At 38.5% G+C, this 25,560-nt stretch overlaps 1 protein-coding gene across 2 annotated transcripts in view; it reads left to right on the forward strand.

Moving 5' to 3' along the window:
* The window catches only part of SCP2 (sterol carrier protein 2), a 111,733-nt gene that overhangs the window by 1,881 nt on the left and 84,292 nt on the right, over window positions 1-25,560 (forward strand). For both annotated transcript variants that reach the window (XM_032844169.1, XM_032844170.1), the window contains exons 2-5: window positions 4,744-4,801; window positions 5,422-5,493; window positions 8,316-8,447; window positions 10,986-11,050. In XM_032844169.1, coding sequence (XP_032700060.1) covers window positions 4,744-4,801; window positions 5,422-5,493; window positions 8,316-8,447; window positions 10,986-11,050 — 327 coding nt within the window. The remainder of the gene's footprint in view (window positions 1-4,743; window positions 4,802-5,421; window positions 5,494-8,315; window positions 8,448-10,985; window positions 11,051-25,560) is intronic.

Below are 25,560 nucleotides of genomic sequence, written 5' to 3' on the forward strand. Positions count from 1 at the left end.
TTTTTTAAAGATTTTTTTTTTAATTTGACAGAGAGAGAGAGAGAGAGAGAGAGCACAAGCAGGGGGAGCAGCAGGCAGAGGGAGAGAGAGAAACAGGCTCCCCAGCTGAGCAAGGAGCCTGATGTGGGGACCCTGGGATCATGACCTGAGCCAAAGGCAGCAGCTTAACCAACTGAGCCACCCCGGCATCCCAACCCATATAATTTTGATAAACAGGCAAGACTAAACTGTAGTGTCTATAGATACACACTTGGATGATAAAATTATGAAATATTACAGAAAGTGATTACGGTAGGAGTGAAGATAGTAACTATTGTGGGGATGGAGTGAAGATTGCGATTGAGATGCAGTGCTTGGAGGAGTTTCTGCAGTAGAGGCAAAGTTCAGCTTTTCGTGTAAGTGGTGATATCAAAGATAAGGAAGGCACACACTGGATAAAGCATTAGGACATCTTTTAATCAGTATTATATTATTGGGAAAGGGAAAAGTGCAGTGTGAACTCAACTCAATTTTTTTTTTAAGATTTTATTTATTTGTTTGATGGATAGAGATCACAGGTAGGCAGAGAGGCAGGCAGAGAGAGAGGGGGAAGCAGGCTCCCTGCTCAGGGAGCCCAATGCATGGCTCAATCCCAGGACCTGAGCCAAAGGCAGAGGCTTAACCCACTGAGCCACCTAGGCGTGATCTCAACTCAATTTCGATTTATACAGAGGTGACTGAATGTTTTAAAGGGAAATTATAATTATGTATGTATGTGTGTGTCTACTGGGTTTTGTCATAACATATCTTATGGTGGTTTACAGTCAAAATCTTTTGAAAGCCATTTTTTGTTAGCACCTCCACTGACCATCCAACAAGTGTACTTTATCTAATCAGTCACCCAGCTTGGTAGATTTTACTTCCTTTACGTTTTGCTTCTTTTCTTTTTTCGTTTTATTTTTTTTCTTTCTTTCTCTCTCTCTCTTTCTTTTTTAAAAAAGATTTTATTTATTTATTTGAGATAGTGAGAAAGAGAAAACTAGCAGTGGGCAGAGGGAGAGGGAGAAGCAGGCTCCCCACTGAGCAGGGAGCCAGATGTGGGCTGATCCCAGGAGCCTGGGATCATGACCTAAGCTGAAGGCCGATACCCAATTGACTGAGCCACCCAGGCTCCCCTTCCTTTATGTTTTTAAGTCGGTCTGCTTTTTCCATCCTTTCTGCTGTTATCTTAGTCAACTCTCACTTGGACTGTTCCAGAATCATTTGGCCTCACTGCCTGCAGCCTTTTCCTTCATTCATTCTCCACATTACATCTAGAATGATCTAAAATGTTGGTGTGAATGCAAGGTGGTGCAGCCACTCTGAAAAACAGTATGGAGGTTCCTCAAATAGTTGAAAATAGAGCTACCCTATGACCCAGCAATTGTACTACTGAGTATTTACCCTAAAGATACAAATGTAGTGATCCGAAGGGGCATGTACACCCCAATGCTTATAGCAGCAGTGTCCACAATAGCCAAACTATGGAAAGAGCCTAGATGTCTATCAATAGAATTGAATGGATAAAGAGGAAGTGGTATGTATATACACAATGGAACATTATGAAGCCATCAAGAAACCTGAAATCTTGCCATTTGCAATGATGTGGATGAAACTAGAGGGTATTATGCTAAGTGAAATAAGTCAATCAGAGAAAGACAGTTATCATATGATCTCACTGATATGAGAAATCTGAGAAACAAAACAGAAGATCATAGGGGAAGGGAGGGAAAAATGAAACAAGATGAAGCCAGAGAGGGAGAAAAACATAAGACACTCTTAAACTGAGGAAACAAACTGAGGGTTGCTGGGGCAGGGGTGGTAGAGAGCTATAGGGTGGCTGGGTTAGGGACATTGGGGAGGGTATGTGCTATGGTGAGTGCTATGACTTGTGTAGGACTGATGAATCACAGGATGCCTGGTGACTCAGCCAGTTAAGCCACTGCCTTTGGCTCAGGTCATGATCCCAGGGTCCTGGGATCGAGTCCCACATCAGGCTCCTTGCTCAGCGGGGACCCTGCTTCTCTCTCTCTCTCTCTCTCTCTGCCTCTGCCTGCCACTCTGCCTGCTTGTGCTCTTTCTCTCTGACAAATAAATAAATAAAATCTTAAAAAAAAAAAAAAAGACTGATGAATCACAAACCCGTACTCCTGAAATAAATAATACATTATATGTTAATAAAAAAAGAAAGAAGAAAAAAAATAAGCAAAAAGAAAAAAAGATGCAGGTCTTTTCATCCCAATCTCTCTCTCTTTTAAAAGATTTTATTTATTTATTTGAGAGAGATGGGGAGAGACAGAGTGCATGCGTGGTGGGAGAGGGGCAAAGGGAGAAGCAGACTCCTCCTTGAGCTGGGAGCCTGACTGGGGGCTCGATCCCAGGACCCTGGGATCATGACCTGAGGGGAAGGCGGATGCTTAGCTGACCAAGCCACCCAGGCACCTCCCAGTCTCTCTCTGTTTCCTTTAAAAAGTAGGTCTTTATTTTTCAAAGCAGTTTTAGGTTTATAGCAAAATTGAACAGAAAATAGAGTTCCCATGTGCTCCCTGCCCCCACGCATGCCCTGCCTCACTCAGTCAGTAATCTGGACCAGAATGGGGCATTTGTTAAAATCAGTGAACCTACACTGACATATCATTATCACTCAAAGTCCATAGTTCACATTAGGGTTCACTCTTGGTGTTGTATATTTTAGGTTTGGACAAATGCATAATGCCATGTATCCACCGTAGTATCATATGGAATAGTTTCACTGCCCTAAAAATCCTCTGTGCTCTGCCTGTTTGTCCCTCCCTTCCCTCAACCCTTGACCCACTGATCTTTTTACTGTCTCCATAGTTTTCCAGAATGTCATATAGTTGGAATCATACAGTAGTATATAGGCTTTTCAGATTAGCTTCTTCACTTAATAACATGAATTTAAAATTCCTTTATGTCTTTTCATGGCTTAACAGCTCATATCTTTTTGGTGCTGAATAATATTCCATTGTTTGTATTACTACAGTTTATTTATTCACCTATTAAAGACATTTTGGTTACTTACAGGTTTTGGCAGTTATTTAAAAATTACTATAGGGGTGCCTGGGTGGCTCAGTCATTGGGCATTTATTTGCCTTCAGCTCAGGTCGTGGTCCCGGGGTCCTGGGATCGAGTGCTGCATTGGGCTCCCTGCTCAGCGGGCGGCTGCTTCTCCCTCTCCCACCCTTCCTGCTTGTGTTCCCTCTCTTGCTGTCTGTCAAATAAATAAAATCTTTAAAAAAATTACTATAAATATCCCTGTGTGGGTTTTTGTGTGGGCATTAGTTTTCAACTCATTTGCATAAATCCCAAGGAGCATAGTGGCTGGATCATATGTTAAGAGAATTTTTAGTTGTTGTTGTTGTTTTAAGATTTTGTTTACTTACTTAAGAGGGAGAGAGCGCGCAATGGGGTGAGGGTCAGAGGGAGAAGCAGACTCCCCGATGAGCAGGGAGCCCAGCACAGGACTTAATGCCAGGACTCCAGGATCATGACCTGAGCTGAAGGCAGCCGATTAACAACTGAGCCACCTCGGCGCCTGAGGATACTTAACTTTATAAGGAACTGCCAAGCTGTCTTTCAAAGTGGCTGTACCATTTTGCATTGCCACCAGCAATGAATGAGACTTCCTGTTGCTTCCTGTCCTTTTAAGCATTTGGTATTGTCAGTATTTGGATTTTGACCGTTCTAATGGGTGTGTAGAAGTATCTCATTTTCCCCCCACAGGCGCTCTCTCTTTTTTAAAGATTATTTATTTTTTTAATTTTAGAGAGAGAGAGAGAGAGAAAACAAGTGGAGGCAGAGGAAGAAGCAGGCTCTTCGCTTCAGGGAAAGCAGGGAGACTAAGCAGGGAGTCTGATTCCGGGCTCCATCCTGGGTCTCTGGGATCAGGACCAGAGCTAAAGGCAGATGCTTAATTGACTGAGCCACCCAGGTACCCCCAGTCTCTTTATAAAAAAGAAAAATCCATTGTTTTTAGGATAAAGCCCAGACGTCATAGGAAGGCATATAAAGTCCCTTTTGAGTTGGCTCTAGAACCAGACTAGCTGAAATTTCAGCTTCGTTACTTAATTAGCTACGTGTCCTTGGGCAAATTACTTAATCTCTCTGTACCCTAGTTTTCTTGTTGTAAAGTGATGATAATAATAATAGTACCTACCTTTTAGGATCATTGTGAGAATTAAATAAGTTGATACATGAAAAGGGCTTAGCATAATGCAAAACAAAGTAAGTGCCCAATAAGTGTTAGTAGTTATCATTTGGTCTTAAGTTACTCTTCTGTCCCTGTCACTTGCTGAATCTTATTTGTGCTTCAACTTCTGCAACGTAAAATTGTTTACAGTACCTAGATTGAGCCATATTCTCTCACTTCTAGGTCTTTGCCCTAGAACTTTTTTTTCTCTTATTTGGCTAACTCCTACTCATTCTTAAAGATTAATTTGAATGTTAGTTTCTCTGGGAAGCCTTTCTAGTCCTCCTTCTGAGGCTAGGTAGTTTTCTCCCCCAAATTATTCACTACTTAAGGACACTATAGTATAATTGCCCGTTTTCCACTGGACTAGAAGCTCCCCAAGGGCAAAGCCTGTATATAGGTGCTCAGTATGTTTTTGTTTAAATTAATTGGTAAATGAATTTTTGCAGTCCTCTGTTGTGAGAAAAATCTAACTATATTTGCTTTTATTTATTTATCTCCTTCTATATTTCTAGTTCTTGAAGCCTGGACTTGAGAATTCAAGAGACTACCCTGACTTGGCAAAAGAAGCAGGTAATAGAGGAAATTTAGATCTTTGAACATTGGAGTTACTGTATCATCTGTCTTGATTGTGGAGCCTTGCGACCATAAAAAGAAGCCTGAGTCAGGGGGGAAGAAGCTATACAGACAATTGCCTAGTGACTCATTAGAAAGGACAAAGGGAAAAGAGCTTGGGCATTCTTAGCTAAGCAGCCCGGGCAAACAGTGGCCTGTAATTTTTATGTACTGTCCAGCTGTTTGCTAGGACACCAAAGGGCTCTGTGGGAGTCTCCCCCTCTCCCCTACAATAATGATATTCTTTGTCTTTTAGATGTGCAGTGGAGCCACAGAGATGAGTAAGGTTCTTGAGGTTAAGGAGCTTTAAGACTTTGGGATTTAATATATTTATAGTTAGATACACAGTTAGGACAGAAAATGTTAAGTATCAAAAAGGAGGTGTGAAAAAGTAGTAGCTTAGAGGGAGAAACGGTTACTTCTGAATGGAGAGATCTAAGATGATGAAGGATTTGTCCTTTGATTTGGACACAGACTATTTAGAGGTCAATCTACTCTGGGAAAGCTCTAAACTTAATTTGATCTACCTAAAGCAAATACTCAATGCACTGTTTGATAAAACTCTTTTGTTTTTATAGCCCAGAAGGCTTTAGCTGATGCCCAGATCCCTTATTCAGTAGTGGAACAGGCTTGTATTGGCTACGTTTATGGTATGTAATAAACTATATATTTTGTTATATATATATATATATATATATATATATATATTATATTTTTTAAGGATTTTATTTATTTATTTGACAGACAGAGATCACAAGTAGGCAGAGAGGCAGGCAGAGAGAGAGAGAGGAGGAAGCAGGCTCCCTGTCAAGCAGAGAGCCTGATGAGGGACTTGATCCCAGGACCCTGAGATCATGACCTGAGCCGAAGGCAGAGGCTTAACCCACTGAGCCACCCAGGTGCCCCTAAACTATATATTTTAAAAATGTTTCACCTAATCTAGCTGCAACTTCATAAACAATGCAGAGGCACTTGTGAATTTTAACCCTCCAAACTCAGGATTTAGAGTCTTATTTCCATCATCCCTAGATTTCCCTTATGTGTCAGCCTAGTTTAATATATGTTTTTTGCCATTGTTTATTGCCAGAACAGGAGATAAATTACAAAGCATTGCTTATCTTTAAAGAAGAAAAAATTACCCATCGTTCTACCATTAAAGATAATTACTATTCAGAAGATAAATTTTTGTTCTTTGTTATCTTAAAATTTATATTTGTTGACTTTTTTGTATCCAATACACTTTTTTAAAAGATTTTACTTATTGTTTGACAGAGAGAGAGAGAGAGACCACACACACTCGTGTGCATAAGCAGGGGGAGCAGGAGATGGAGAAGCAGGCTCCCCACTGAGCCTGATGCCAGGCTCTGTCCCAGGACCCCAGGATCATGACCTGAGCTGAAGGTAGATGCTCAACCATTGAGCCACCCAGGCACCCCCAATACATTTTTTTCATTAAACTTTTTCCTAACTAGGGAAAGAGTATATACTAATTGTAAAAAAAAGAATAAAAGAATAAAAGAAAGAAAAAAACACAAGAAAAAAGTCCCCTCTAATCCCATTGTCCAGTGCAGAAGTAATTACCATTAATTTTTTGGTGTTACCTTTCAGCGAATATGAATGCATGTGAGTATGCATGCACATAGAATTTTCTCTTAAAGAAATAAGTAAGATCCTGGGGTGCTTGGCTGGCTCAGTTGGAAGAATATGAGCCTCTTGATCTTTGGGTCGTGAGTTTGACCCCCATGTTGGGTGTAGAGACTACTTAAAAAAATAAAACTTAAGGGGCGCCTGGGTGGCTCAGTGGGTTAAAGCCTCTGCTTTCGGCTCAGGTCATAATCTCAGGGTCCTGGGATCTAGCCCCGCATGGGGTTCTCTGCTCAGCGGGGAGCCTGCTTCCTCCTCTCTATCTGCCTGCCTCTCTGCCTACTTGTGATCTCTGTCTGTCAAATAAATAAATAAGATATTAAAAAAAAAACTATTAAATGAATAAAACTTAAAAAACAAACAAACAAACAAAAAAATGAGAACAAGGATCCTAGTGCTTTTTGGTAACCTAGTTTTCTCAATTTAGGATAATCCATGTTCCCTATAAAGTCTTCTCTTATATTATCATTAACATTTTTTAAATTAAATTTTTTTTCTGGAATAGATTAAATATTTACATGGTACAAAAATACCAAAGGTGAATGATTATGTGATGGAGAGTTTCACTCTTATTCCTGTCTCCCTGTCTCATGGTTCCCTTCCCTTAGACAGTCAGTTTCACTAATTTCTAGTGTATCTTTGCAGAGGTGATTTGTACATAAGTATGTGTGACTGTGTAAGTTCCCTTTCCCCCTTTCTTTTGTTATACACTTGGTAACATAATAAACACACTATTTTGTATCTTGATTTTTTTTTTCTTTACTTAGTAGTTCTTGGCTACTGTTCCAAATTATATCATAAAGAGCTTCTTTGGTCTTTTTTTTTTTAATGATAAAATTCCATTGAATAGATACATAATCTACTGTTTATCATAAAAGACTATAGTAAGCATTACTATAGATGAATCTTCATGCTTATCTGTGATTTTTTTTTTTTTGAGATTTTAATATATCAAGAGCATCCTCAAAGGGAAATTTACTAGATCAAAGAGATGCATAATGTATTTACTGAAAAGAAGGTCCTGAACCTTGCTGTGTTCCCTGAAGACTTCTGGAGAGTCTGTCCCTTTGGATGTTCCCATCCTATTGCTCCAGCATGTCTGTCTGCCTTGATGCCCCTGTTACTGGGGAAGGGGAGTCAAAGTGTTTTCAGCTTGGATCACTGTTTTTCTGGAACACCCTGCCACACAGGATCTTTTAAACTTTTTGAAGTTGTAGAGCCTTTTTTTTTTTTTTTAAATTTTATTTATTTATTTGACAGAGAGAGATCACACGTAGGCAGAGGCAAGCAGAGAGAGAGGGAGAAGCAGGCTCCCTGCTGAGCAGAGAGCCGATGCAGGGCTCTATCCCAAGATCCTGGGATCATGCCCTGAGCTGAAGGCAGAGGCTTTAACCCACTGAGCCACCCAGGTGCCCCTGTAGAGCCTTTCTATGAAGAAAAAAAATCATAGCCTTTTAATCCATTGATGTAGTTTTAAAGATTTATATCTGAAGTAAAAATGAAACATGGCTTCCTTTATCATGTGGTCCTAGCCAGATTGAATTGTTTGCTATTGCTTGGTCATTTTTCTACTTTCCTACATCTGTGACATGTAAAGAAAGTACACATATACATGTTTTGAGGATTTTTTCCTATTTGGAGTATAAATAATGCTTAATGCAAAAACTGTTTCTGAATAAGATGTCAGTGGTTTATTGCTGTGCCTGTATTATGTGCACAAAGGCAAAATATTGAAGGAAAAAACCCTGTACTGGGGTGTCATGTTGCATAACAGTTTCATAAATTCCCATGTTGCAGATTTTACAGTTTTGTTTCTTTTTCTATACAGGTGACTCTACCTGCGGACAGAGGTCTATCTATCACAGTTTGGGACTGACTGGAATTCCTATAATAAATGTCAACAATAACTGTGCTACTGGTTCTACTGCTTTGTTTATGGCCCGGCAGCTGATTCAGGGTGGTGAGGATCGCTTATTTCTTGAGTGTACTGAAACACATACGGGGTTATTGCCCCTCTCGTTTATCAGTTCTCCACATGACCATCAGAGGGTTTGCTTTGTACTGTATATCTTTTTTTTAAATTTTTTTCAAAGATTTTATTTGTTTACTTGACAGAGAGATTGAGATCACAAGTAGGCAAAGAGGCAGACACAGAGAGAGAGAGAGAGCGAAAAAGGAGGATGCAGGCTCTCTGCTGAGCAGAGCCTGATGCGGGGCTCCACCCCAGGACCCTGAGATCATGACCCGAGCTGAAGGCAGAGGCTTAACCATTGAGTCACCCAGGCACCCCTGTACTGTATATCTTTTTAAAAAATAACTTTATTGAGATCTCATTTATGCACCATAACATTCACCTTTTGAAACTATATGATTCAGTCTTTTTTAGTAGATTTGCAGATTTTATGAACTGTCACTACTATCTAATTTTATTTTATTGTTACTTTTTAAAAAAGATTTTATTTATTTATTTGTGAGAGAGAGAGAGAGAGTGCACAAGCAGGCAGAGTGGCAGGCAGAGGCAGAGAGAGAGGCAGGCTCCCTCCCGAGCAAGGAGCTGGATGTGGGACTTGATCCCGGGACCCTGGGATCATGACCTAAGCCGAAGGCAGCGGTTTAACTGACTGAGCCACCCAGGTGTCCCTTTTTATTATTATTTTTTAAAGATTTTATTATTTATTTGACGGAGAGAATGAGGGAGCACAAGCAGGTGAAGCAGCAGAGGGGGAGTGAGAAGCAGACTCCCTACTGAGCAGGGAGCCTGATGTGGGGCTCAATCCCAGGACCCTGGGGATCATGACCTGAGCTGAAGGCAGATCCTAAACCTAATGAGCCACCCAGGCACCCCTTCACTACCTAGTTTTAGAACATTTTTATCACCACATAAAGAAACCTTAAACCTATTAGCAGTCACTCCTCATTTTCCCCTCTCCTAAGCCCCTGGTAACTACTAACCTACTTTCTGTCCTTGGATGTACCTATTCTAAACATTAAGTGAATAGAATTATATTACATATGGCCTTTTGTGGCTTCTCTCAATTAACATAATGTTTTCACTGTTTATGTTGTAGCATGTATCACTATTTCTTTCTATTTTATGGGCAAATAATATTCAGTTGTATGGATAGACCACATTTTGTTTAAAGAATTATCAATGGACATTGGATTATTTCTACTTTTTTGGCTATTATGAATAATGCTACCATAAATATTTATGTAGATTTTCTGTGGCCATATGTTTTCAGTTCTCTTGAGTATGTAGCATATTCTGTATTTCCAAATATTCTGGGGTCTTTTTTTTTAGGCCCTGTATTCTGTTCTCCTGATTGATTGTTGATCATTACTCTACTGCTCAGTGTTTTAATTGTTGGAGCTTTATAATGTCTTGTTGTTTGATAATGCTGGTGTCTTCTGTCCTTCTTACTTTGTTATTTTTCTTTCTTTTCCTTCTCCTCCCTTCCCCTCCCCTGCCCTCCCCTCCCCTCCCCTCTTTCTTTCAGTGGGCTCCATGCTCAACATGGAGAAGGTGGGGCTTGAACTCAAAACCCTGATCAAGACCTGAGCTGAGATCAAGAGTCAAGTTCTTTACTGATTGAGCTACTCAGGCACCCCTTTCTTTTCCTTTCTTAAAGAAAAAATTTAGTAATTCCTGTTTTGATGTTCAGTTGACATCATTTTTTAACATCATTTAACATCATTTTTTAGGCATCTTCTTCTTCCAGAAATAATTCTATTAAGATTTTTTTAAATTCTGTTAAGATTTTGATTAGGATCCTTTTAAAAAAATTTTATTTAGTGTTTTAGAATTCAAAATTAGCTGTTTATATTTGTTTTTCACTGTACCATATTTCCATATTACTAAAAACTTTTATTAGCATAATGGGAACCAAAAGAAGAATTCAATACTTTCCTAATTTTTCTTCTGATCTAGGATCATGTAGGGCTACCTGGGTGGCTCAGTCAGTTAGGCATGTGCCTTCCACTCAGGACTCTGGGATTGAGCCCCACGCCAAGCTGCCTGCTGGGTGGGGTGTCTGCTTCTCCCTCTCCTGCTGCCCCTCCACATGGCTTGTGCTCTCTCTCTCTCTCTGTCTCCTTCTCTCAAGTGAATAAATAAAATCTTTAAAAGGGGCGCCTGGGTGGCTCAGTGGGTTAGAGCCTCTGCTTTCGGCTCGGGTCATGATCCCAAGGTCCTGGGATCGAACCCCGCATCGGGCTCTCTGCTCAGCAGGGAGCCTGCTTCCTCCTCTCTCTGCCTGCCTCTCTGCCTACTTGTGATTTCTGTCTCTGTCCAAAAAAATAAATAAATAAATAAAATCTTTAAAAAAAAATCTTTAAAAGAAATAGAATCATGTAAGAATTTCCCCTAATTTTTCACTTATTAAACATTTTGTAGCATTATAGCATCTTTTTCCATTTTATATATATTACTTAAAGTATTTAATGCTATTTTGTTAGGTGTCTGAAAATTCAATTTTTCATAATTATATCTTCTTTCAAGGTATGGCAGATTGTGTCTTGGCTCTTGGGTTTGAGAAGATGGAGAAGGGATCCATTGTAGTAAATGTGAGTCTTACATACATTATTCTGGAGTTTTTATAACACTGTGAGAAAACTTTGCCCGTTTGACTACTTTGAATAGAGCCTGTTAATAAGCAACACAAAGCATGACTTGGCATAATTATTAAATGAACTGATATAATTCACAATCTGAAAAGTGACATTGCATATATATGCATAAATTCTGGTATGTTAGAACAGTAAAGAATCATAGAGATGATTTGGTTTAGCTTCTTTGCATTGTCAGTGATGAAACCGATATTCAGAGAGGTCAAATAATTGAATTTGAGGAGACCTCCCTATTTAATTTGAGAGTCATTAAATTAATTCCATTTAACAAATTTAAGAGGATTACTAAAGTATGGGACTTTTAATTCTGGTAATGGGAAGCCAGGTTATTTGAACCAGTTCTCCTACTGATGACAGCTAAAATATTTGAATAGAGTATAAGCAAAAATCCTAAAGGCACTAAAGTGTTAAAGAGAGAAGAGGAATTGCAGGTGAATGCCAGAGAATTAAGATTAGTATTTGAAGCTGCTTTTGCCTTGAATGCCTTTCATCAGAAAGCTGTGAGATTCAATTTTGATTGCCCCTAGAATGAAGAAGAAAGTACTCCAAATTCAGGTCCTCCCATGATCAGAAATTTAGTAACCACTCCCCACAATAAAATGGGGGCTCTTTGGGTTAAACCCTTTGGGTAAGGGTGAACCTAAAGAAAAACTGTGATCCTCCTCTGTGTCCTTTTTTCCCCTCTTTCATGAAATCACAAGGAGACTTGACTTGGCACTGAGCAGAACAAAGAAGAAATAAGAGAAGGAAAGAAATCCCCCAGAAAAACCTTTCATTGATAATTAATAAATCATAAGCTATTCAGCACTGAAATTGCTACCAAAATTCTCATTACATGGCAGTCAAAGAAACCTCAAACCTTGAATTGAGTCTAAATTGCTTCCAGAATGGTAGTTACCTAGGCCCTTAACAGACAAAAGTGTGAATTTGCTTTTGGAGGCAAGTGTTTTCTTTTGGAGACTTTGAGAACTCTTCAAGTAATTTTCTAAGCAGGCAAAGATAACCAGGCATTAAAGAAACAGGACACCGTAATTGAGAACCAGGAGAAAGAAGGCACAGTAAAAAGTGATCTCTGAAGGGGTGCCTGGGTGGCTCAGTGGGTTAAAGCCTCTGCCTTCCGCTCAGGTCATGATCCCAGGGTCCTGGGATCACATGCTCTCTGCTCAGCAGAAGAGAAGGAAGAGGGAGCCTGCTTCCTCCTCTTTCTCTGCCTACTTGTGATCTCTGTCTGTCAAATAAATAAGTAAAATCTTAAAAAAAAAAAGTGATCTCTGAAGACCTCAGAAACTGGATTTAATGAACACAGATTGAGGCATAATTAACCATGTTTAAAGAAGTAAAAGACATGCTTGGAAATATCCCAAGGGTATAGGAAACTGTGAAAAGGAACATTATAGGCATGAAAAAAATAGAGTTTATAGAAAAGAAAAATAAAATAATTAAAATCAAGAAATCAGAAGATAGGTTTGATAGATTATACATAACTAAAAGGAGAATTAGTGAAACTGGACTAGATTAGAAATAATTATTTAGAATACACTCTAAACAGTAGTCTTATCTTTTAGAAAAAAGATGAAAAATTGGCAGGAAGTTAAGATAAATGGAGAATAGTGTGATAAGATATAATTATGTTTAATTGAATTAATTGATAAGAAGTGGTGGGAGAGAAAATAAGGCATGGGCATTTTGTTTATCTTTAAAAACTAGCCTTGAGTTTCACTGATCTTTTCTGTTTGCTTTTTACTCTCTCATTTATTTCCACTCTGATCTTTGTTATTTTCTTCTCACTGGTAACTTTGGGCCTAGTTTGTGTGTCTTTTCTTGTTCCTTGAGGTGTAAAGTTAAATGTTTTTGTTTGTTTGTTTTTGTGTGGTTTTTATTGAGATCTTGTTTCTTAGTGTAGGAGTTTATCACTATGAACTTCCCTCTTAGAACTGCTTTTGCTGCATCCTGTAAGTTTTGGTATATTGTATTTCCATTTTCATTCATTTTAAGATTTTTTTGTTTTTTTATTTCTTTGACCCATTGATTGTTTAGTAGCATGTTGTTTGATTTCCACATATTTGTGAATTTTCTAGCTTTCTTCTTGTAGGTGATTTCTAGTTTTATACCATTGTGGTTGGAAAAGATGCTTGATGATTTCAGTCTTAAATTTATTAAGACTTGTTTTGTGGACTACCACATCATTTATTCAGAATGTTCCATGTGTGCCACAGAAGAATGTATATTCTATTGCTTTTGTATGGTATGTTTTGTGTATATCGGTTAAGTCCATCTGTCTGGTTCAATGTTTCCTTACTGATTTTCTGTCTGAATAATCTATCTATTGATGAAAGTAGGGTATTAATTATTGCGTTGCTGCCTCTTTCTCCCAGTAGGTCTGTTGGCATTTGGTTCATATATTTAGGTGCTCCTGTGAATAATTATAAATGTTATGTCATCTTGTTGGATTGACCCCTTTATCATTAGATGGCTGGTTTTGAGGTCTTAAACCTGACTTAAAATAATAAGACCAAACATAATCATGCTTTAGTATATATATCAACATGTGACTGTAGAGGAAAGCCAGAATAATGAAGTGTTTTTCTTTTTCTTTCATTTTTTAAAAATTAATTAATTAATTAATTTATTTGACAGAGATCACAAGTAGGCAGAGAGAGAGGGGGAAGCAGGCTCCCCGCGGAGCAGAGAGAGCCCAATGCGGGGCTCGATCCCAGGACCCTGGGATCATGACCTGAGCTGAAGGCAGAGGCTTTAACCCACTGAGCCACCCAGGCGCCCCTGAAGTGTTTTTCTTTAGAGTGAATATTTGAATCTTATGTGTAACGAACAAAGTAGGTTTTAGTTTATCCTATATAATGACCTTTGTCTCTTATTACAGTCTTTGTCTTAAAATCTGTTTTATCTGATGTAACTATAGCAACTTCAGCTTTCTTTTAATTTTCATTTGCATAGAATGTCTTTTTCCATTCCATTACTTTTAATCTGTGTGTCTTACATCTGAAAGTGAGTCTGTTATAGGCAGGATATTAATGGGTCTTTTTTTTTTTTTTAATCCATTCAGCCACTCTGTCTCTTGATTGGAGAATTTGGTTTGTTTACATTTAAAGTAATTATTGATAGGTATGGACTTACTGACATTTTGTTAATTGTTTTCTGGCTGTTTTATAGGGCATAGGCATTATTTGAAGAGATAATTGGCTACTAATTTTCTTGAACTGGCAAAGGACATTAATCTGCAGATTGAAAAATACCAGTCAATCCAAATTAGGATAAATAAAAAGAAACCCCACAGTGAAACTGCAAAACAAAACAAAACAAAACAAAAGCAAAGGGAATAGTGGGGTATTAGTGTTATCTTTTTTTTTTTTTTTTTTTTTAAGATTTGTTTGAGAGAGAGAGAGAGAGAGAGAGCATGAGCAGGAGGGGCAGAGGAAGAGACAATCCCAAGCACACTCCATGCTGAGCATGGAGCCCAATGTGAGGCTGATCTCACAACCCTGAGACCATGACTTGATCTGAAACCAAGAGTTGGATGCTCAACCAACTTGGCCACCCAGGTGCCCCTTGTATTGTCTTTAGATGAAGAATATTACTAGAAAAGAAGGTTATAGATATTTGTTTTGTGTATTTATGGGTATTGAGTTTTGGGCTTATGTCACCTTTAGAATAGTCTTATATTCTGTTTGTAAAAAAACAATTTTAAAAGTTTTATTTTATTTTTATTTTTTAAGTAAACTGTAGGCCTAACATGGGGCTTGAACTCAAACCCCAAGATCAAGAGTCACATGCCCCACCGAATTAGCCAGCCAAATGCCCCAGTTTTTAAAATGTTTCAAAGCAGTTTTAATGCAATTGTAAGCAACTTTTAAAGCAATTTTTGACAATTTAGAGATTGAGGGCCTTTGAGTTGATTATCAACATGATTTTAAAGATTTCTATTTTAGTTTAATCCTATTTTCTTCATTTTAAAAATAATCTTCATTTTAGTAATAATCATTTAATAATAGTTCCTACTTTTTAGAATTGTTTCTCTAGGGGCAAGTAGGCAATTTCTAATATATATGTATTTTTTTCAAGGGAAATTTCTTCTTAAGTTATTTACTTGATGACTGTTTAGAATTTGAGTATGTAGGAATTGATCTCTGGTAAATACGGATTTTTCTATAGAAGGCACTACAATATAAAACTAGAATCATTGTGTGTGTGTGTGTGTGTGTGTGTGTGTGTGTTTAAAAAAGATTTATTTGTTTATTTTAGAGGGGAGCAGGGACAAAGGGAGAGGGAAAGAAAATGTCAGTCAGATTCTACACTGAGACAGAAGCCCCATGTGGGGCTTGATCCCGTGACCCCAAGATCATGACCTGAGTTGAAACCAAGAGTTGGTTGCTCAGCTGACTGCACCACCCAGACGCCCCTGGTTTTTTTTTTTTTTAAGTTTTATTCATTTAATAGTTTCTTTTTTTAAATATTTAATTTATTTATTTGACAGACAGAGATCACAAGTAGGCAGAGAGGCAGGCAGAGAGAGAGGAGGAAGCAGGCTCCCCGCTGAGCAGAGAGCCCCATGCAGGGCTAGATCCCAGGACCCTGAGATTATGACCTGAGCCGAAGGCAGAGGCTTTAACCCACTGAGCCACCCAGGCACCCCACTTTTATTCATTTAAGTAATCTTGATACCCAGGTGGGGCTTGAACTCATGACCTTGAGATCAAGAGTCACATGCTCTTCTGACTGAGTCAACCAGGTGCCCCTAAAACTAGGATCATTGTTAGAAAATGAGTTGAAGATAACTTTTAGCCTATTCATCTAAGATTATAATATTATTTAACTTATGAGATCAATCTGATTCAGTTCTCTCTGTTCAAACATTAAGGACCTCTATGTCAAATTAAATTAAATGCATGTGATAGTATCGCTTACTAATCGTGAGAGTGTCTGATACATAATAGGCATTCAAATCAACAAGAGCTATTTCCCTTTTTCCCTTAGAGAACTTTTTAGGAAAGTGGGAAATGTTAGGTTGAGTCTTAAAGACAATAAGAGATAATAATTATATGAAATTATTATATAAATAAGGATAATTATAATAATAAAACAAAGATAATTAAAGATAGGGAAAGGTGAACTCTTCCTGGGTATGGGAGAAAACATCATGAGCCAAGTTGTAGATGTTGGAATGAACATAATATAATATGTTCAGGGGCACCTTGCTGGCTTAGTCAATAGAACATGGGACTCTTGATCTCAGGGTTGTGAATTCGTGTCCCACGTTGGGCATGGAACCTACTAAAAAAAGAAGTTAATATGTTCAGGGGATAGTTTGAAAATCGGGATTGGGAACTGGAGAAGAGTACAAAATAAGATTATTGGGTGAGTCCATAATGGGAGTACCTAACATTTATGACACATGAAAAATAGGTTTTTTTCTTAAGTAATGAATGATAAATACCTTGATAACTTTTATTTGAAAATTATTAAAAACCATATCTAGGTCTGGCATTTTCTTTATGGGAAGGTTTTTATTTATTTATTTTTTAAAGATTTTATTTATTTATTTGACAGATAGAGATCACAAGTAGGCAGAGAGGCAGGCAGAGAGAGAAACAGAGGAGGAAGCAGGCTCCCTGCTGAGCAGAGAGCCCAATGCAGGGCTCAAACCCAGGAATCTGGGATCACGACCTAAGCTGAAGGCAGAGGCTTTAACCCACTGAGCCACCCAGGCACCCCTATGGGAAGGTTTTTAACCTTTAAAGTTCAGTGGTTCAGTTTCTTCAGTAAATATATTACTATTTAGGTTATTATTATTATTATTACTTTGGGTGAGCTTTGATAACACCCTTTAAGGAATTTGTCCATTTCATTTAAATTGTTGAATTTATTGACAAAAAGCTGATCATATTATTCCCATAGTATACCTCTAGAGTAGAATCTTTGGACATGTCCTTGCTCTTCCTTTGATGTTGTTAATCTTTGTCTTCTCTCTTTTTCCCATGATCAGTAAAATAAAAGATGTTTACCAATTTTATTGAGTAACCAGCTTTTATTTTTATTGATTTTCCTTATTTTTCTCTTTTCTATTTCATTCTGCTAATTTATATTCATTCTATTTCATTCTGTTAATGTTTTAGTTAGGTCTGCTGTGATCCTTAATATTTCTCTTTTCTTACATTGGGTTTAATTTGCTCTTTATTTTTATAGTCTATTAAGTTGCATTGCTTTTAAATCTGCCCTTTTTTCAAATGTAGGTATTTGATGCTGTAGATTCTTTTAAAATACTGCTTGAGCAGGGGCATCTAGGTGGCTCAGTCAGTTAAGCTCCCAACTCTCGTTCTCAGCTCAAGACATAATCTCAGGGTCGTGGGTTTGAGCACAGCATCAGGGTCTGCACTCACTGTGAAGTCTGCTTAAGATTGTCTCTCCCCCTCTCTCTGCCCCTCCCCATACCATTTTCTCTCTCTCTCTCAAATACATAAAATAAATCTTAAAAAAAAACCCTTAACACTCTTAAGCAGCATACCACAAATTTTCTTATGTCAGGCTTTTATTTTCATTTAGTTCAAATTATTTAAAAATTTCCCAAAAAAGGGATGCCTTGGTGGCTCAGTAGGTTAAACGTCTGCCTTTGGCTCAGGTCATAAACCTGGGCTCCTGTGAATGAGCCCCGTGTTGGGCTCCCTGCTCAGCGGGGAGCCTGCTTCTCCTTCTCCCTCTGCCCCTCTCCATTGCTTGTGTACTCTCTTTCTCTCCAATAAATAAATGAAATCTTAAAAAAAAAATCCAAAAAATAAAAATAAAAAAGAAAGAGAGGTAAACCAGAAAACAGTCTCTTAAATATAGAGAACAAACTGATGGTTACCAGAGGGGAGCTGGGGGAGGATAGGTTTAATGGGTGATGGATATTAAGGAGGGCACTTGTGATGAGCACTGGGTGTTGTATGTAAGTGATGAATCACTAAATTCTGCACCTGAAACTAGTATCACACTGTATGTTAACTACCTGGAATCTAAAAAACGGGTGAAAAAAAAATTCCATTGTGATATTTTTCTCACCCATGTGTTAGAAGCGTGTTGCTTAATTTTTAAATATTTGGGCATTTTCAGATATCCTTCTGTTATTTGTTTCCATTTTAAATCTCTGTGGTCAGAGAATATACTTTGTATGATGTGAATACTTTTTTTTTTTTGAAAGATTTTATTTATTTATTTGACAGACAGAGATCACAAGTAGACAGAGAGGCAGGCAGAGAGAGGAGGAAGCATGCTCCCCGCTGAGCAAAGAGCCTGATGCGGGGCTTGATCCCAGGATCCCGGGATCATGATCTGAGCCGAAGGCAGAGGCTTTAACCCACTGAGCCACCTAGGCGCCCCTGATGTGAATACTTTTTAGTTTACTGAGACTTACTTTTTGTCTCAGGATATGGTCTGTTTTGATAAATAGTCTCTGTGCTTGAGGTGAATATGTACTCTGATGTTATTGGGTAGTATTCTATAAATGTTAAGTCACATTGATTGTTAATATTGATCAAGTCTTCTATATCCTTAATGATATTTCTGTCTACTTGTTCTTTCAGTTGTTGGAGGAGGGATATTGAGATCTGCTAAATCTGATGGTTTGTCTCTTTCTTTCAGTTCTATCAGTTTTTGTTTCATGTATTTTAAAGCTCTGATATTAGGCATAGTAGCATTTAGGATTGTTAGGTACTTGATAAATTGACCCTTTCATCATTGTGGGATAACCCTCTTCTATCCCTTGTAGTGTTCCTTGATCTTAGATCTGTTTTGTCTGATATTAACATAGGCATTTCAGCTTTCCTTAAATAGCATTGGAATAGTATGTCTTTTCCCATCCTTTTGCTTATTTCTGTCTTTATGTTTGAATTAGGGTTTTTGTTTTTTTTTTTTAATTGCAGTATAGGGGTGCCTGGGTGGCTCAGTGGGTTAAAGCCTCTGCCTTCTGCTCAGGTAATGCTCCCAGGGTCCTGGGATCAGGCCCCGCATTGGGCTCTCTGTTCAGTGGGGAGCCTGCTTCCCCCTCTCTCTCTGCCTGCTTCTCTGCCTACTTGTGATCTCCATCTGTCAAATAAATAAATAAAATCTTTAAAAAAATAAAAATAAAAATAAAAAATAAAAAAATTGTAGTATAAATGGCATACACAATTATGTTAGTTTCAGGTATACAACATAATGATTCAATGTTTGCATATATTGTGAGATGATCACCACAATTAGTCTGGTAAGGTTTGTCACCAAATATAGTTACAGATTTTTTTTGAGAGGAAAATGAGCATTTTTTTGGAATTAAAGACTTGCAGTATGGGGAGGACAGATTCAATTAAATACCCAAATAGGATTCCCACTTGTAGGGTGAAAGCAACAGGTTTTTAGAGGAAGAAGAAGGGGGCAATTACCTGAGTTGAATAGAAGGGGAAAAAAGGTATTTTATTTATGTTTACAAGTCAAACTACTCCTGGTTATACATTAACTGTTGGCTGCCGCCCAACCCCCCCCCCAACCTCTGCACCAAAAGTCCATAACCATCAGTCTTATAATGAGGGTGTCTGTTTTCCTGTTCACTTCTCAAGTAATTGCTTAACATAATTACTATTTTGTCCAGAGGGTTTTAGCCAGTTCAAACAAAGGCAGTTTCTCTACAGTGGCTGCTCTAACTCTGTTTTTTTGTTTTTTTTTTTTTACAGAGAGAGATCACAAGTAGGCAGAGAGGCAGGCAGAGAGAGAGAGAGAGGGAAGCAGGCTCCCCGCTGAGCAGAGAGCCCGATGCGGGGCTCGATCCCAGGACCCTGAGATCATGACCCGAGCCGAAGGCAGAGGCTTTAACCCACCGAGCCACCCAGGCGCCCCTCTAACTCTGTTTTAAAATGGCTCTAGTCCTGTCAGTTTTCCACAAGATGATGAGGCAGGTAGACTTATTTTCTTTCTTTCTTCCTTCCTACTTTCCTTCCTTCCTTCCAAGATTTTATTTATTTATTTATTTGACAGAGAGATAGAGAGAGAGTGCAAGTAGGCAGAGCAGCAGGCAGAGGGAGAGGGAGAAGCAGGCTCTCTGTGGAGCAGGGAGCCTGATGCAGGGCTTGATCCCAGGATCCTGGGATCATGACCCGAGCTGAAGGCAGATGCTTCACTGACTGAGCCATCTAGGCACCCTAGACTTGTTTTCTTATGATGAGAATTTTTAAGAACTTTTAAGATTTACAGTCTTAGTAGTTTTTGAAAATGCAATGCACTTTTATTGACTATAGTCACCATGTTGTACATTATATTTCCATGACTTTTTAAAAGATTTTATTTTTAAGTAACCTCTATACCAAATGTGGGGCCCAAACTCACAACCCTGAGACCAAGAGTTGCATGCTGTACTGACTAAACCAGCCAGGCACCGCCTATGACTTTTTATATTATAACTGGAAATTGTATCTTTTGACTCTCTTCATCTATTTGGCCGACCTTCTGCCCCCTGCTTCTGACAGCTACCAATCTGTTCTCTGTATCTATGAGCTTAATTAATTAATTAACTAATTAATTAAAAAATAGTTATTTGAGAGAGAGAAAGCATGCATGCATGTGCGAATGGTGGGGAGGGGCAGAGGGAAAGGCAGAGAATCTCAAGCAGACTCCCTGCTGAGTGTGGAGCCGAACACAGAGCCCAGTCTCATGATCCTGAGATCATGACCCAAGCTGAAATTAAGAGTAAGATGCTTAACACACTGAGCCACTCAGGTGCCCCTTATTTATTTTTTTAGATTCCATGTATAAGTGATATCATATGGTATCATCATTCTCTAACTTATTGCACTTACCATGTCTCAGGTTCCATCCATGTTATCATAAATGACAAGATTTCATTCCTCTTCTTATTTTTTTCTAAGTTATCTCTACATCCAATATGGGGCTTGAATTCACAACCCTGAGATCACAAGTTGCATGTTCTACTAACTGAGCCAGCCAGGTGTCCCAAGAGTTCACTCTTTTTCATGGCCAAATAATATCCCAATTATATATAATATATACACCCTCCTGTATTGTATTTTATTTTTAAAAATTTATTTGAGAGAGAGAGAACAGGAGGAGGGGCAAAGGGAAAGGGAAGAGAATTTTTTTTTTTTTTAAGTTACAGGGGTTGGGTTTTTTTGAGATTTTTATTTATTTGACAGAAAGAGACACAGTGAGAGTGGGAGCACAAGCAGGCAGAGTGGGAGAGGGAGAAGCAGGCTTCCCGCCAAGAAGGGAGCCAGATATGGGGCTGGGTCCCAGGACCCTGGGATCATGACCTGAACCAAAGGCAGAAGCTTAATGACTGAGCTACCCGGGCACTCTGAGGGGAATGAATCTTAAGCAGACTCTCTGCTAAACATGGAGCCCACTGTGGGATTTGATCTCATGATCCCCAAGATCAGAACCCCAAGGTCATGACCTGAATGGAAACCAAGAGTCAGACACTTAACTGACTATAGCACCCGGGTGCCCCTACCCTGCATTTTCTTTGTCCATTCATCCATTGGTGGGCATTTAGGTTGTTTCTGTATCTTGGCTATTGTAAATAATGCTGCAGTAAATGACATGGGGATACATATATTTTTTAGAGTTAGTGTTTTTCTTTTCTTTAGATAAATACACAGAAGTAGGATTGCTGAATCATATGGTAGTATTTTTTTAAATTTTTGAGCAACTTCCATTCTATTTTTCATAGTGGCTGAGATTTACATGAGCACAAAGGTTCCCTTTCCTCCACAACCTCCCCTACACTTGTTATGTCTTGTCTTTTTGATAATAGCCATTCTAACAGGTATTAGGTGATATATCACTGTGATTTTTGAATTAAATCTTTGTAGGTAACATATAGTTGAGTCTTATTTTTAGCAATATATCAATCTCTGCCTTTTAACTAGGCTTTTTATATCTTTTCATATAATATGGTTATTGATATATAAGTTTTAAATTAGTGGCTAGCCAAAACTGTTACCTACTGGTTCATACCAGCTTGCAAGATTTGATTGTGCATATCTCTCCTCATCTTTGCTTTCAGTGATTTAAGTTAGCTGTGGTGGGAGTATTTACACAACAAAATATGTCAGTTGGTAAGTATGTCAGTTAGGTCTCTTCCACCCTTGTGACCCTGTTATTAAGCATTTACTAGGATAACACTGTTTTAAGTCTACTATCTTGCTACTTATTTTCTTTTTGTTCAATATCTTCTTTGTTCCTTTTTTCTCTTTGTCTTCTGTTCAGATTTTTTTTTTTTTTTGTAATTTCACTTCAGTTATTTTATAAGCCCATTAACACTATCTCTAGTGTTTTATCTTGCTTTCAGGATTTATAATATATATCTTTTTGGGGGCACCTGGGTGGCTCCGTGGGTTAAAGCCTCTGCCTTCGGATCCAGGGTCCTGGGATTGAGGCCCACATCAGGTTCTCTGCTCAGCAGGGAGCCTGCTTCCCCCTCTCTCTGCCTGCCTCTCTGCCTACTTGTGATCTCTGTCAAATAAATAAATAAAATCTTTAAAAAATATATATATATATATATGTTTTATTAAACAGATATCTGTATCATTCTTTTCTTTTCTTTTTTTTTTAAGATTTAATTTATTTATTTGACAGAGAGATCACAAGCAGGCAGAGAGGCAGGTAGAGAGAGAGGAGGAAGCAGGCTCCCTGCTGAGCAGAGAGCCCGATGCGGGGCTCCATCCCAGGACCCTGAGATCATGACCTGAGCCGAAGGCAGCGGCTTAACCCACTGAGCCACCCAGGCGCCCCTGTATCATTCTTTATCAAGCAGAATATTTTTAGTCTCAAAACATAGTAAATACAATAATTTAACTTTTAAAAAGATTAATTAATTAATTAATTTTTAAAATATTTTATTTATTTGACAAAGAGATCACAAGTAGACAGGGAGGCAGACAGAGAGAGGGGAGGAAGCAGGCTCTCTGCTGAGCAGAGAGCCCGATGTGGGGCTTGATCCCAGGACCCTGAGATCATGACCTGAACTGAAGGCAGAGGCTTAACCCACTGAGCCACCCAGGCGCCCCAAGATTTTTTTTTTTTAAGATTTTATTTACTTATTTGACAGACAGAGATCACAAGTAGGCAGAGAGGCAGGCAGAGAGAGACGGGGAAGAAAGATCCCCACTGAGCAGAGAGCCCTATGCGGGACTCCATCCCAGGACCCTAGGATCATGACCTGAGCCGAAGGCAGAGGCTCAACCCACTGAGCCACCCAGGCGCCCCGATATTTTTTGTTTTAATCATGTGATGTTTTTCATGACTCCTTAAGCCTTATCACCTGTTTCACACATCCCCCCACCCACTTCCCTTCTGTCAACCATCAGTTTGTTCTCTACAGTAAAGAATCTGTTCCTTGATTTGTCTCTCTCTCTCTTTTTCCCTTTACTCCTTTGTTTTGTTTCTTAAATTCCACATATGAGTAAAATCCTATGGCATTTGTCTTTCTCTAACTTATTTCACTTAGGATTATGCTTTCTATCTCCATCCATGTCATTGCCGATGGCAAGATTTCATTCTTTTTTATCGCCAAATGATATTCCAGTGTGTGTGTGTATGTGTGTGTATCAAATTTTCTTTATTCATTCATCAGTTGATGGCTACTTGGGCTCTTCCCATATCTTGGCTATTGTAAACTGTGCTGCTATAAACATAAGGGTGCATGTGTCCCTTTGGATTAGTGTTTTTGTATTCTTGGGGTAAATTCACAGTAATGTTGGATTATAAGGTAGGTTTTATTTTTAACGTTTTGAGGAACCTCTCTACTGTTTTCCACAGTGACTGTACCAGTTTGCATTCCCACCAACAGTGGAAGATTCCCTTTTTCCACATCCTCACCAACACCTGTTGTTTCTTGTCTATGTGTGTGTGTGTTTAAGATTTTATTTATTTATTTTACAGACAGAGATCACAAGTAGGCAGAGAGGCAGGCAGAGAGAGGGGGAAGCAGGCTCCCTCTCTCTGAGCAAAGAGCCTGATGCAGGGCTCCATCCCAAGACCCAGGGATCATGACCTGAGTTGAAGGCAGAAGCTTTAACCCACTAAGCCACCCAGGCTCCCCTGTTTCTTGTGTTTTTGATTTTAGCCATTCTGACATGTATGAGGTGATATTTCATTGTAGTTTTGATTTGCATTTCCCTGATAAGTGATGATTATCTTTTCATCGGTCTGTTGGCTATCTGTATGTCTTCCTTGGAGAAACATCTCTTTGTCTTTTGCCCATTTTTTAATCGGATTATTTGTTTTTTGGGTGTTGAGTTTTATAAATTCTTTATATGTTTTGGATATTTACCCTTTATCCAAGATGATACTTGCAAATATCTTCCATCCCATAGGTTGCCTTTTAGTTTTGTTGATTCTTTTCTTGTGCTTTTGTTTCCCATGTCTTGGGACCTTTCTAGAAAAAAACGTTGCTACAACTGATGTCAGAGAAGGCTCTTTCCTAGGATTCTTATGGTTTCAGGTCACACATTTAGGTCTTTAATCTACTTTGAATTTTTTTTGTGTGTGGTGTAAGAAAGTGGTACAGTTCCATTCTTTTGCATGTTGCTGACCAGTTTTCCCAACACTATTTGTTGAAGAGACTGTCTTTTTCCCATTGGATATTCTTTCCTGATTTGTCAAAGATTAATTGACCATATAATTGTGGGTTTATTTCTGGATTTTCTATTCTACTCTTTTGATCTCTGTGTCTATTTTTGTGGCAGTATCATACTGTTTTGATAGCTACAGCTCAGGGTCTTTTATGGTTCCATACAGATTTTAGGATTGTTTTTTTCTAGCTCTATGAAAAATGCTATTGGCATTTTGAAAAGGATTGCACTAAATGTGTAGATTGCTTTGAGCAGTATAGACATTATAATAATATTTGTTCTTCCAACCCATGAGCATGGAATGTCTATCCATTTATTTCTTTCTTTCTTTCTTTCTTTCTTTCTTTCTTTCTTTCTTTCTTTCTTTCTTTCTGATTTTATTTATTTGAGAGAGAGAGAGGAGGAGCAGAGGGAGAAGGACAAGCAGACTCAGCTCTGAGTGTGGAGCCTGATGCAGGGCTTGATCTCATGATCATGAGCTGAAATAAAGATTTGGGTGCTTAACCAACTGAGCCATCCTGGTGCCCCACGTCTTTCCATTTCTTTGTGTCATCTTAACTTTCTTTCATCAGTGTTTTATGCTTTTTAGAGTACGAGTCTTTTACCTCTTTCATTAGGTTTATTCCTAGGTATCTTATTATTTTTGGTGCAATTGTAAATGGGATTGTTTTCTCAGTTTCTCTTTCTGTTGCTTCTTTATTGCTATAAACAAATGCAATAGATTTCTGTATGTTGATAATGTATCCTGTGACTTTACTGAGTTCATTTATCAGTTCTAGCAGTTTTTCAATGGAATCTTTTGTGTTTTCAATATATAGTGTCATCTCATCTGCA

Source organism: Lontra canadensis, unplaced genomic scaffold (genome assembly GCF_010015895.1).
Source record: "Lontra canadensis isolate GAN:19392208 unplaced genomic scaffold, GSC_riverotter_1.0 scaffold148, whole genome shotgun sequence".
NCBI lineage: Eukaryota > Metazoa > Chordata > Mammalia > Carnivora > Mustelidae > Lontra > Lontra canadensis.